General features: G+C 36.6%; 1 protein-coding gene across 1 annotated transcript; it reads right to left on the minus strand.

Annotated features, from left to right (window-relative positions):
- Positions 1-886: 886 nt before the first annotated feature.
- FCER1A (Fc epsilon receptor Ia) lies at positions 887-6847 on the minus strand. The gene is made up of 5 exons (XM_033093217.1): positions 6747-6847; positions 6299-6319; positions 5104-5358; positions 3213-3470; positions 887-1676 (listed from the first exon to the last, which is right to left on the minus strand). Exons 1-5 carry the CDS (start codon positions 6799-6801, stop codon positions 1477-1479), a joined length of 789 nt encoding a protein of 262 aa, XP_032949108.1. The 5' UTR covers positions 6802-6847; the 3' UTR covers positions 887-1476.
- Positions 6848-13191: the final 6344 nt, after the last annotated feature.

Here is a 13191-nt window from a genome sequence, read left to right on the forward strand (position 1 = left end):
TTCATGGCAAATCTGGTCATTTCTTACCTCTCTAAAATGATTTTTTCAAAAATTGAGTGTTTAAGGTGGTTCATACTAAATACCTGTGTTTAAAAAGAAAAAAAGAGTCCAATAATTTCTTTATGCTTTGTGGCACAAAAACTTTTTTTTTTTTTTTTTAGAAAGTGGGACTTGTCAGTGTCATGGATATTTACAAAATGCACCCTAGAGTCACTTCTTCCTTCTGTTATTGTTCTAAAACATAGGTAAACTGGTGTTAATTGTTCTAAAACATAGGTGCCCTGATCTCCCATTGACTGTTATATACTCATTGTCAATACTGATGCCGAGTTGCCTCTCTTGCCTAATGTTCCCTCAAGCCCCCAGTATAACTATTCAAAGGTGGAAATAGGGAGTGGTGAGAGAGCAAAGTTTGTGTCTCATACATGCTAGAAGTTCCCTTGAATCTTTTCAATTTACAGAGAACTTCCAGATACAGGCTCTCAATTTTCAGAAGAACACTAGAAGGTTGACAGGATAATTATTATCATCCTTATATGACAAATGAAATACTAAGGTCCGTGGAGGTATACAAACATTTTCCCAAATCACAAACGAGAAAATAGAAGATCCAGGATTTGGATCCATTTTTTCTCATACATAGTTTAGTCTTTTTCTAATGGATGGCTTTATAAGTGGCTGAAACTTAGTCCCATTCTCTCCATGAGAGAAGCCTGGGCCTCTAACAATATTGTGAGGACATAAAATGAAAGGAGAAATTAACAAACAAAAAATGTTTAGATCCTTTGCCTGAGATTTATTCACTTCTAGAGTGTTTTCAGAGCTGAGAGTTCTGATCATTATTATTCACTAGAATTCTCCAATATGTTTAGTTCAGGTGCTGCAAGAAGGTATTCAAGATATAATTTTGGGAGGTTGTAGAGGAATGAAACAATCACAAGGGAATTTTAGACTGAATCTCATCCCCAGAGTCTTATGACTCAAGACTGCTCTAGATTCTGCCAAGAACTAGAAGCTCCTGGATAGTAAGTTGAAGAAAGAGCATAAAAATGATCAACTTCACCAGCACTCCACCATGTCTTCTCATTCCTAGCTCACACAATGGTCAAGAGAGAACATTTCTAATCTAGAACTTCATGTTTTTTTACCTCTAGAAGCAGAAAAAGAAAATACTAAGCCTCAAGTGCTTAGAAGCTTCATGTTACGTGGCTTTATAATTCTTTTATTTAAATTGTAGTTCTCTTTTACAGATGCTAACAAATGAATCTATACATTATTTTACTTACTTAAATGATGTTTACTGAACACTTACTATTACATGCTACTTAACCAGTTTCAGTTGGCTTAATGAGGCAGTTCTGTAAAGCCTTGAGCACAGATCTTTCTATGTACATTGTGAGTTGTGTTTGATAATTGAGAAGCAATTGCTGATGCTAAAAATAAATTGCTATTGCAAGTGTTTCTTGAGCAATGACATCAGTCATTTTTTGGGTCTGGCATAGGATGTGGGCCCATAAGTTTGTTGCTTTTTCTGGTCCTCTGAATCTTCAAGAGAACTGTGAACTGCTGCTGGGTTGAGATAAACAACCCTGTGTCCACAGCAAACAGAATCACCATCAACAATGGGATAAGAAATTGCAACCAGTAGTAGCTGCTTTGGTGAGGTATGGTAGAACCTAATGCAACAAGAAACATAACTCAAATTAGAAATTGAAGAATGAGGTTCAGGGCTTCATCCTCCCTAAGAGAAGGGTCCAGCATGTTCTTCCAACTTCTAGCATGGTGTGGCATCTAGATGCAGACAGAAAACACTCCTGAGTTTGGGTTCCTCAGACTGTGCTCCCTGGCATCCTAGGGAGCCCTGAATATCTCTCCACATCCCTTTTCCAACAATTACTCTAGTCAACATGCCCAAGAGGGAAAGTCACAGGAAATATGACTCCTTTCTTGGAATTGAGAAGACCAATATCCAGATATTATTTGGAGGTGGAAAGGAGACAGAGTGAGGGCAGGGAGTCACCACTGTCTTATTTCTCAATCAACCAGTCAATAAATCAATCAATTTCTTGCATTTCTGTTGGATGAAATGAAGATATTGGACTAGACCATCTTTAAGTTTCCTTCCAGTTCCACTAAATTGTGGCTTTATTACTCTGTTTACTCTTACAAAGTACTACTTTTTGGGATTGTTCTAGAATTATGGGTTCCCAGAATATTAAAGCCAAAAATCACTTAGAGCTCACCTAGATCAGTAGTTCTCAATGCTGGGTACACTTACCATTAATTGAAAGAGCTTTAAAAAATACTGATGTCCAGGCCTCATCTAAACCAATTAAATCAGAATTTCTAGGGATGAGAATATGGATATCAATGTTTTTTTAAGTTTCCCAAATAATTCTAATGGAGTGTAAACCAAACCCTTTATTTTATAGATAAGGATACTGGAAGCCCAGTGACAATTAAATAGCACTTAGGTCTCAAATTAATTAATAGAGAACTGCCATTAGAGCTTAATTCTAGCTTATGGTGTCATGCTTTCATAGACATTAGTATGAGGCAAGGTTGCAAGGCAAAACGTCTAATTTCCTCCTTGTAAGGCAAATATTTCAAAGGCTTCCACTCTTATATGAATTTTAGAAAAAGCAGTCTTTTTCATTGGCTGTAGAGGTAACCCACCTGCCTATCTTTTCCTCATCAAGCCCTCTTTCTCCTGTTCCAGTACACAGGCACACAGCCTATTGATTTGTTGGTTTCCTTTCCCAGCCCTTTTATGCTAGAATAGACTCTTCAAGCTTTTCACAGCCTTTGTTCCTTCAACTTTGAAACTCCTTTTCAATTTAATAAATATAAGTGTTCACCCCAGGAGCAGCAGATGACTTTGAGATCAAAACTAATTATAATTTTTTATGCTTGGGTAGTGGTTAACAGTTTACAGATCCATTTCATAAATATTACCACATTTAATCTTCATAAAAATTCCGTAATGTGAGCAGGTATTACTATTGCCATTAAAATTTTTTTTTAAAAAAATCCAAGACAGAGATTGAAAAATGTACTACGTATAACCCAGATCTCCCCATTGCAAGTTTAGTAGACATTCCAAGGTATCACAGCTGTTCCCATTCTACAAGATGCAGCTACTTCATGTCTTCTCTCCCTTCCCCCACTATGGGCTCCTTCCTTTATTAACTTCCTTTTCTTTACTGACTTACCTTTTTTCACAGTAATCTTGATGGGATCAGAGGTATAGTTTATCTGCCAAAGTATGCCCCCGCAGTAATAGGTGCCACTGTCTCCTATTGTGGCATTGGTAATGGAGATGTTGTGGTTTTCATACCAGTACTTGAGTGCTTTGCCATTCTTGTAGTAGATCACTTTGTAGACATTTCGATTCATCCAACCATGGCATCTGATGAGGAAGGACTCACCCTCCAACACCACGTCAGTAGAAGACTGAATGAGCAGCCAGTCTAAAGAGCATGTTTTATGTTATTTATTTAACAATGAATGAATAGATAGATGATAGATGATAGATAGATAGATAGACAGACAGACAGACAGACAGACAGACAGATAGATGATAGATAGATAGATAGATGTCATGCATAGCATGTGTTCAGAAACCATTGTTCATCATTAACACATTTCTGGGCTCATAAGTAAGTTCAATACAAAGAAAACAAAATAATCCTTAGAACTTTCTTCTATATTGATAAATACTGTCTCTTCCTGAAGAGTAAGTCAGGGGCCATAAAATTTCTCTGACATTTCTGCTGAGCCTATCCATGGAACATCTGAAACACAGTATTCCCTTTATCTCCATTGTTGTTAGTTCTAGTCACTGAGAGGGAAATAAACTTATTTTGCCTACGGTGTCTTAGCCTAGGGTAGTATCTGATTTGTCCCCTTTTACCCCATAGGGGTTCCCAGTTTCATTATTAATCATAATGGTCCCCAAAACTTCCTCAGAATATGTATCACAATTTTTATTAATTATTTGTGTAATTGTTTAATGTCCTTGTCCTCATGTGGCCCTATATTTAAAGAAGTCAGCAGCCATGTCTGTTCCATACATTATATCCCCAGTGCCTAGCACAATACCTAGGAGTTGGTAAGTACTCAACAAATAGTTTTCAATAATGAATCAGTAAAAAATAAGAGTCAGATTCTATGGATAACATCGTTTTAAAAATTGAAAAGCATTCACTAAAGTAGAATTTTAAATGGAAGTGTTGCTAGTTTGCAATCATATTTTATTTAAGAGAAATCCTTGAGAACTTTTCCAGAATCTTCTTTACTCCAAGAAACTAAAGAAGCTATTCTATACTCCTTTAGTTTGTATTTGGAATTTTCATATGGATGCTGAAATATCTCTTTTCACTCAAGAGAAAAATACAAAGTTTGTACACCTGAAACTAATATAAAATAATATTGAATGTCAACTGTAATTGAAAAATTAACCCCATCTATATATTAAATATATATATTTAAATTTTAAAATATAAAGTAAAATATGATAATAGCCTAGCCATCCAAATGAAATGTTCCATTTGTTCATTCAACATTTACTAACTGACTTACATATGCCTAAGCATGCTACATTAGTTGTTAGCAGTAGAAAAGTGATAAAGATGGAGCAAACAAAAGATTTGTTTCTAAGTAAAAGTAGAGGACTTGAGGAATGCACACAGTGAAGAATACAACCTAATATTCAGGTCATTGCACACGGAAATTGCAGAGCAAATCTTTAAATCAAACCTTTTGATCCTATTTCAGATATATAGCTTTTTGCAATGTACCATATATCCAACATGCTATTGACCATGTAATATACATCTGCACCTATGTAGAAAACATAGTCAGAGGTCAAATAGAATAAAGGAATAACATTGGAAGATTGCCAGAACATTGAGGGAAAAAAAAGCAGAAGGGCTGGCAGGTAGAAGGAGTAGAAATGGAAAAAAGAGATGGGTGGGTCTTGAGTGAGAGACCCTGAGTCCCATCCTGGTACCCTAAGCCTTGGGATAACTTGCTTTCTTCCCAAATTCAGATGGGCCATTTCTCACATGAGAGAATCTATATTTCCATAGCCTTGGAACTTACCACTGAAGACTTCTAGATACACAGGTTGACTTGGGATAAAATTTTTGTTCTGACATCGGTATTCCCCACTGTCCTGGATTGTGGCATTTATGATTTCCAAACTTGAAGTAGTCACTACTAACATGGTGTTGTTGTGGGTCCACTTAGTGGAGTTGACTTCAAAAGAATTGTTCCCATTACATGTAAGAGTCACATTCTCTCCTCTAAATATTCTATTCCATGGGGGATTCAAGGACACCATAGATTTCCAGGTGGCTTCAAGAAGATCAAATAATGAGGAGACACAGAGGGAAAAAAAATCATTGAAAATTGTCTAGGCTCCAAAGTACAGACATACCAATAGTCAATCAATAGTCAGACCCTATCCTGATCCTTACAGCTAAAAGAAGGAAACAGTATTGTGGCCCCAAAGAGCTCCCAACCTAGTGAGAAAAACAGGACACAAATACAAGATATTTAAAAAACAGACAAAAAAATTTACTGTGTGATGTAGGATAACTCACTTTAATTCTCTTGATTTCAATTTCAGAATAGGTAAATGAGGACTGCACTCTCTTTTCAGGCAGACAATGTCTGTCATGTTCAAGCATAGCTCAGCACAATGGCTCATACAATGAATGGATGAATCAGTGAATAATAGATGAATAATTGTGTTGTGAGTGTATGTGAAGCAACAACATATGTCAATTCTAGAGGATAGTGTGAAGCACCAAGAAGATAAGTCTTAAAAGGCTTCCAAGAACAAAGAGATGTGACACAAATTTGAACTGAAGCCAAAGAAGTGGCCAGGGTATGATGAGGGATTTATGTTAGAATCCAGTTCTTTGTTAGCTGTGTAACCTCCAGAAAATCACTGAATCTGAGTTTCAAGCATCCTCAATTATAAAATGGCAATAATGATGTGATGATGATGTAAAAACTGAATGAGATTACGTGATACTGCCTGAAAGAGAAGCTAAGATATTTACATTTTCAACAGATATGGTTGTTGGTATAAAAAGAGGAAGTGGTGACTTGAGAGAATGAATTCATTTATTAGAAGCTTTTGAATGGGAGAAAAGAAGGAAGACAAGGCAAAATGGAAATAGAAAGTGGGTTAGACAGGGAAGAGCAGACTGGAATGAAAGGAAACAGTACAGGAAGAGCTATGCCCAGAAACATTGAAACACTGAGAGAACAAGGAAAGAGGACTCACCTGCTGACATACCATCTGGAGCTGCAAAAGTCCAAAAAGGATAAGTTAGTGTCTATCCCCAGCTTTCTGGAACTCCTGAGGACTGGGATCTAGGTGTGGTGATGAGGACTACATTCACAGAATTTTAAGGGCCAACCATCGTCTCAGGAATTTGATCCAGGGAAATAAGGAGCTTCTCTTTTTCCTCTATCCTCCTTCCCTTGCATCTGTGAGATGACAGAGTGATTGCAAGAAATCAGGTTTTCAGTCTGACTTCTTCCTTAGGCATTGCTCAGCCTTACTTCTTCTGCTCTCCAGCTTGTCTGCACTACAGAATCCCTGAGAAATGCCCCATGGTTTGTACGTGGCCTAGAAAAAAATCACCACTAATACTGTCAACATTCCCACCCTAGAGGCTCCCCAGTTTCATTTTAGCCTCTCCAGGAGGCGTAACTGAACCTCTACTTACAGAAGAGAAGTAAAGTTATCCACAGCAGGGCAGAGCCTCCCATGGGAGTAGACATTGCCTCTGTGGCCTCCAAGAGCAGACTGAGCTGCAAAATTCTAGGGCCTTAAAGCAGGCTGAAAACCAAAAAGAGGAAGGAAATGTTTTCTGTATCATATCTGGTTAACTCATCAGCTGTGTTTTGGTTTGCCTCCTTCTCTGCAGATAATATTCAGAATGGTGCCTAATTGGGCAATTTTATACTCCCCATCCCACCTCCATATTCACACCTGGAATCTGGTAGGAGAAAGGCATAGGCTTTTTTAAACTGTCAATCAATGCAACTTAGAAAAATGGGGTGCAGGGGATATTTCATTCATTTCTCACAATAATCCTATGAAGCAGGTACCTTCATTCTCTACATTTTATAGATAGAAAAACTGGACCTTAAAGAATTAATCAACTTGTCTTAGGGTACTAAATGGCTAGTTTGGGATTCAAACATTTAAAAACCTAACCATAGACTAAAACTCTTAATCATGATGATACGCTGTTTATGCATGTCCATGAGTATGGCCAGCAATTGCTAAAATTCTGTTGTGGTTCTCCAGAACTACCAACCCTCTTGTTACCTAACTTCTGCTAACCCATTGGTCCATAAATCAACAAATTTTCATCTGATTCCCTGATGATCCACTATCTGACCAGCCAAATTTGATATATTTTCAGAGACTTCTTCTGTCCTACTAGGTTTTCATAGTGCTAACAAGACAGGAAGGCAGATGTTAAACAATAACTTATAGGGACCTAGATCATAAAATTTATGTTATTTTTTCCCCAGCTTGTGTCCACTTTAATCTTCCAATCCTCCAGCATGATCACTCTTTCTCCTTTAAATCCACATCAGTTTTTCTTCCCCCAAGGCCCTTTTCACTAATTCATCTTTTTTTTTTTTTAACTTTTTTTTATTAGTTTCAGGTATACAAAACAATGTAATAGTTAAACATTTATCATTTATATCCCTCACACAGTGATAACCCCCATCCCCCATCTACTACCCCTCTGGCATCTCATACAGCCATTACATTTCTACTGACTCTATTCGTAATGCTATACTCCACTATTGTAAATATATATATATATATATATATATATATATATATATATATATATATATATATATATACATATATACATATATGTATATATATACACATATATATATAAAATTGTAGTTGACATTCATTATTTCAGCTTCAGCTTCAGGTGTACAGTGCAGTGATCAAGCATCTACATCATCCCTGAGGTGGTCTCCCTAATGAGACAAGTGCCTATCGGATACCCTACAAAATTTTTACAACATTATTGATTACATTCCCAAAATTGACTTTCGTATCCCCGTTGGTAATCTTGTGGTTACCGATGGTGCTTTCTAATCCCCTCACCTTTCCCCTTATCCAAACCCTCCCCCTCCCATCTAGCAACCCTCAGTTTTTCCTCTATCTCTGAGACTGTTTCTGATCGGTTCATTCATTTATTCTTTTCTTTAGATTCCACATATAAGTGAGATCATATGGTATTTGTCTTTCTCTGTCTGACTTATTTCACTTAGTATAATGTTGTCTAGGTCCATCCAAATTGTTACAAATGGTAAGATTTCATTCTTCCTGATGGCTGCGTAATACTCCATTGTATAAGTGTACCAGTTTCTTAATCCAGTCTTCTACCAATGGGCATTTCAGTTGTTTCCCTGTCTTATCTATTGTGTATAGTGCTGCAATAAATATAGGGGTGCATAAATTTTTTCGAATGAGAGTTTTGGATTTCTCCGGATAGATACCTAGGAGTGGATTGCTGGATCATAAGGTAGTTTCATTTTCAGATTTTTGAGATACCTCCGTTGTTGTAGATTAAATGACCATATAGGCATGGATTTATTTCTGGGCTCTCTATTCTTTTCCATTAATCTATGTGTCTTTTTTTATGCCAATACCATGCTGTTTTGACTACTGTGGACTTGTAGCATAATGGCTGCACCATAGTGGCTGCACCAATCTGCAATCCCACCAACAGTGCACAAGGGTTCCCTTTTCTCCACATCTTCGCCAGCATTTGTTTGTTGATTTATTGATGATAGCCATTTTTACTGGCGTGAGGTGGTATCTTATTGTGGTTTTTATTTGCATTTCTCTAATGATTAGTGAGGTTGAGCATTTTTTCATATGTCTGTTTGCCATCTCTATGTCCTCTTTAGAAAAATGTCTCTTCATGTCCTCTGCCCATTTTTTAATTGGGTCGTTTGTTTTTTGGAGTTGAGTAGAGTGAGTTTTATATAAATTTGGTATCTTAACTCCTTATCAGATATATCATTGGCAAATATCTTCTCCCATTCGGTAGGATCCCTTTTTGTTTTATTGATGGTTTCCTTTGCTGTGAAAAAACTTTTTAGTTTGATGTAATCCCACATGTTTATTTTTTCTCTTACTTCCCTCGCGCGAGGGGATATATCAGTAAAAATCTTACTCTGGGTAATGCCTGTGAAGTTTCTTCCTATATGTTCTTCTAGGAGTTTTATGGTTTCAGATCTTACACTTAAGTCTTTAATCCATTTTGAATTTATTCTTGGACATGGTGTAAGAAGGTGGTCCAGCTTTAATTTTTTACATGTGTCTGTCCAGGTTTCCCAGCACCATTTATTGAATAGACTGTCTTTACCCCACCGTAAATTCTTGTTTCCATTGTTGTAGATTAAATGACCATATAGGCATGGATTTATTTCTGGACTCTCTATTCTTTTCCATTGATCTATATGTCTGTTTTTATGCCAGTACCATGCTGTTTTGACTACTGTGGCCTTGTAGCATAATTTGATGTCAGGTATCGTGATACTTCCCACTTTGTTCTTGTTTCTCAAGATTGCCAAGGATATCCAGGGTCTTTTATGGTTCCATATAAATTTTAGGATTATATGTTCTATATCTGTGAAAAATGTCCTTGGTAGTATGATAGGAATTGCGCTGGATCTGTATATTGCCTTAGGCAGTATGGACATTTTAATGATATTAATTCTTCCTATCCATGAGCATGGTATGTGTTTCCATCTATTTGTATCTTCTTTAATTTCTGTCTTCAGTGTCTTCTAATTTTCTGAGTACATTTACTGAGATCTTTTACTGAGTGTTTTCTAAGATCTTTTACTTTTTGGTTAAATTTATTCCCAGGTATTTTATAATCTTTGAAGCAATTGTAAATGGGATTGTTTTCTTAATTTGTCCTTCCGATATTTTATTATTGATATATACAAATTCATCTGATTTCTGAATATTAATTTTGTATCCTGCTACTTTACTAAATTCATTTCTCAGTTCTAATAGTTTTTTGGAGGAGTCTTTAGGTTCTCTCTATATAGTAGTATCGTGTCCTCTGCATATAATGACAACTTGACTTCCTTCTTACCAATTTGGATGCCTTTTCCTTGTCTGATTGCTGTGGCTAGGACTTCCAGCACTATGTTCAATAGAAGTGGAGAAAGTGGGCAACCTTGCCTTGTTCCTGACCTTAAGGGGAATGGCTTTACCTTTTCCCCATTGAGTATGATGTTAGCTGTGGGTTTATCATATATGGCCTTTACTGTTGAGATATGGCCCCTCTATTCCCACTTTCTTAAGAGTTTTTATCATAAATGGCTGCTGGATTTGGTCAAATGCTTTTTCTGCATCTATTGATATGATCATATGATTTTTATTTTTCATTTTGTTAATGTGGTGTATCACATTAATTGATTTGCGGATTTTGAACCACCCTTGCATACCAGGAATGAATCCCACTTGATCATGGTGTATGATCTTTTTAATGTATTGCTCAATTCTGTTCACTACTATTTTCTTGAGGATTTTTGCATCTATGATCATTAGGGATATCGGCCTGTAGTTTTCTTTTTTTATAATGTCTTTGTCTGATTTTGGGATCAGGGTGATAGTGGCCTCGTAAAAAGTGTTGGGAGCCTTCCCTCCTCCTGGATTTTTTAGAATAGGTACTAATTCTTTTGGAATGTTTTGTAAAATTCACCTGCAAAGCCATCTGGTCCAGGGCTTTTGTCTGTTGGGAGTTTGTTGATTATTGATTCGATTTCCCTGGTTGTAATCAGTCTATTCAGGTTTTCCATTTCTTCTTGAGTTAGCCTTGTAAGGTTGTATGCTCCTAGAAAATTGTCCATTTCTTTTGGATTGTCTAATTTGTTGGTATATAGATGCTCATAGTAATTTCTTAAATTTTTTTGTATTTCTGTGGTGTCTGTTGTCACTTCTCCTCTTTCAGTTCTGATTTTATTAATTTGGGTCCCCTCTCTCTTTTTTTTGATGAGTCTGGCTAAGGTTTGTCGATTTTGTTTATCTTCTCTAAAAACCAGCTCTTGGATTCATTGATCTTTTCTAATTTTTTTTTGTTTTGTTCTCTATTTCATTTATTTCCACTCTAATCTTTAATATCTCCTTCCTGGTACTCCCTTTGGGCTTATTTTGCTGTTCTTTTGTCAGATCCGTTAAGTGTGAAGATAAACTGTTGGATAGTGATTTTTCTTCTTTCTTTAGATAGGCCTGCCTTGCTATGAATTTCCCTCTAGGGACTGCTCTCACTGCCTCCCGTAGATTTTGGGTTGTGGTGTTTTCATTTTCATTTGTCTCAAGATATCTTTTGATTTCTTCCTTGATCTCATAGTTGACCTATTCATTATTTAGTAACATGCTATTCAGTAGTTGATTTCTAATTTCATAGCACTGTGGTCAGAAAAGACAATTGGTATGATTTCAATTTTCTTAAATTTATGGAGACTTGTTTTGTGGCCTAACACGTGGTCTATCTTGGAAAATGTTCCATCTGTGTTTGAGAAGAACGTGTATTCTAGAACAGCTTTGGGGTGAAATGCTCTGAAAATATCGATTAAATCCAACTGGTCCAATGTGTCATTTAAGGCCATTTTTTCCATATTGATTTTCTGTCTGGAAGACCTGTCCCTTGTTGTCAGAGGTGTGTTGAAGTCCCCTACTATGATAGTGTTACTGTTGATCTCTTTCTTTGTGTCATCAATATCTGTTTTATATATTTAGGTGCTCCTATGTTGGGTGCATAGATGTTTACTAAAGTTATGTCCTCTTGTCGGATGGATCCCTTCATTATTATGTAGTGCCCATCTTTGTCTTTTAATATATTCTTCATTTTAAGGTCTATTTTGTCAGACATAACTACTGCAACTCCAGCTTTTTTCTCATTCCATTTGCATGAAATATCATATTCCAACCCTTCACTTTCAGCCTGTATGTGTCTTTTGATCTGAGGTGAGTCTCTTGTATACAGCATATACAAGGGTCTTGCTTTCTTATCCACTCAGCTACCCTACCTCTTTTGGTTGGAGCATTTAATCCATTTACATTTAAAGTGATTATTGGCTAGTACATAGTTATTGCCATTCTTTTGTCTGTAGTTAGATTGTTTTCATCTTTCTTCTGTTTACCGAAACCCTTTTAATATTTCCTACAGTGCTGGCTTGGTGGTAATAAGTTCCTTTATTCTTTTCTGGGAAGCTCTTTATCTCTCCTTCAATTTTAAATGATAGCTTTGCTGGATGAAGCAATCTAGGTTGTAGGCCTTTGTTTTTCATCGCTTTGAGTACCTGCTGCTACTCCACCTGGCCTGCAAAGTTTCTGTAGAAAAGTCATTTGTAGATAGTCTTATAGTAGTAGTTCCCTTGCGTGTAACCCGCTGTCGTTCTCTTGCTGCTTTTAGAATTCTCTCTTTGTCTTTAACCTTTGCCATTTCCACTATAATGTGTCTTGGTGTGGACCTGTTTGGATTTATCCTGGTTGGAACTCTATGCACTTCCTGGGCTTGTATGTCAGTTTCCTTAACCAGGTTAGGGAAGTTTTCGGTCATTATTACTTCAAATATGTCCTTGATCCCTTGCTTTCTCTCTTCACCTTCTGGTAGTCCTATGATGCGCATGTTGATGTTATCCCAGAGGTCTCTTAAACCATTTCCATTGCTTTTATTCTTTTATCTTTTTGTTGTTCCATTTGGGTGATCTCTGCTAACTTGTCTTCTAAGTCACTGATTCGATCCTCTGCCTCATCTAACCTGCTGGTAGTTCCTCAAGTGTGTTCTTTATTTCAGTTATTGTATCCTTTAGTTCTAACTGGTTGTTCATTATGATTTCTCTCTCCTTCTTTATATCGTCACTAAGCTCCTTAAACATTTTTATCATCAGCGTTCTGAACTCTGTCTCTGATAGGTTGGTTACCTCTATTTCATTTTGTTCTAATTCTGGAGGTTTCTTCTGTTCTTTTATTTGGGACGTGTTTCTTTGTTTCCCCATTCTGGCTGACTCTCTGTGTTTGCTTCAGTGTATTAGGTAGATCCCCTAGGGTTCTTGGTTTTTGCTGGGTTATTTTATGTAGTATGTGTCCTTCATGTTTGA

This window comes from Rhinolophus ferrumequinum, chromosome 22 (assembly GCF_004115265.2).
Source record: "Rhinolophus ferrumequinum isolate MPI-CBG mRhiFer1 chromosome 22, mRhiFer1_v1.p, whole genome shotgun sequence".
NCBI lineage: Eukaryota > Metazoa > Chordata > Mammalia > Chiroptera > Rhinolophidae > Rhinolophus > Rhinolophus ferrumequinum.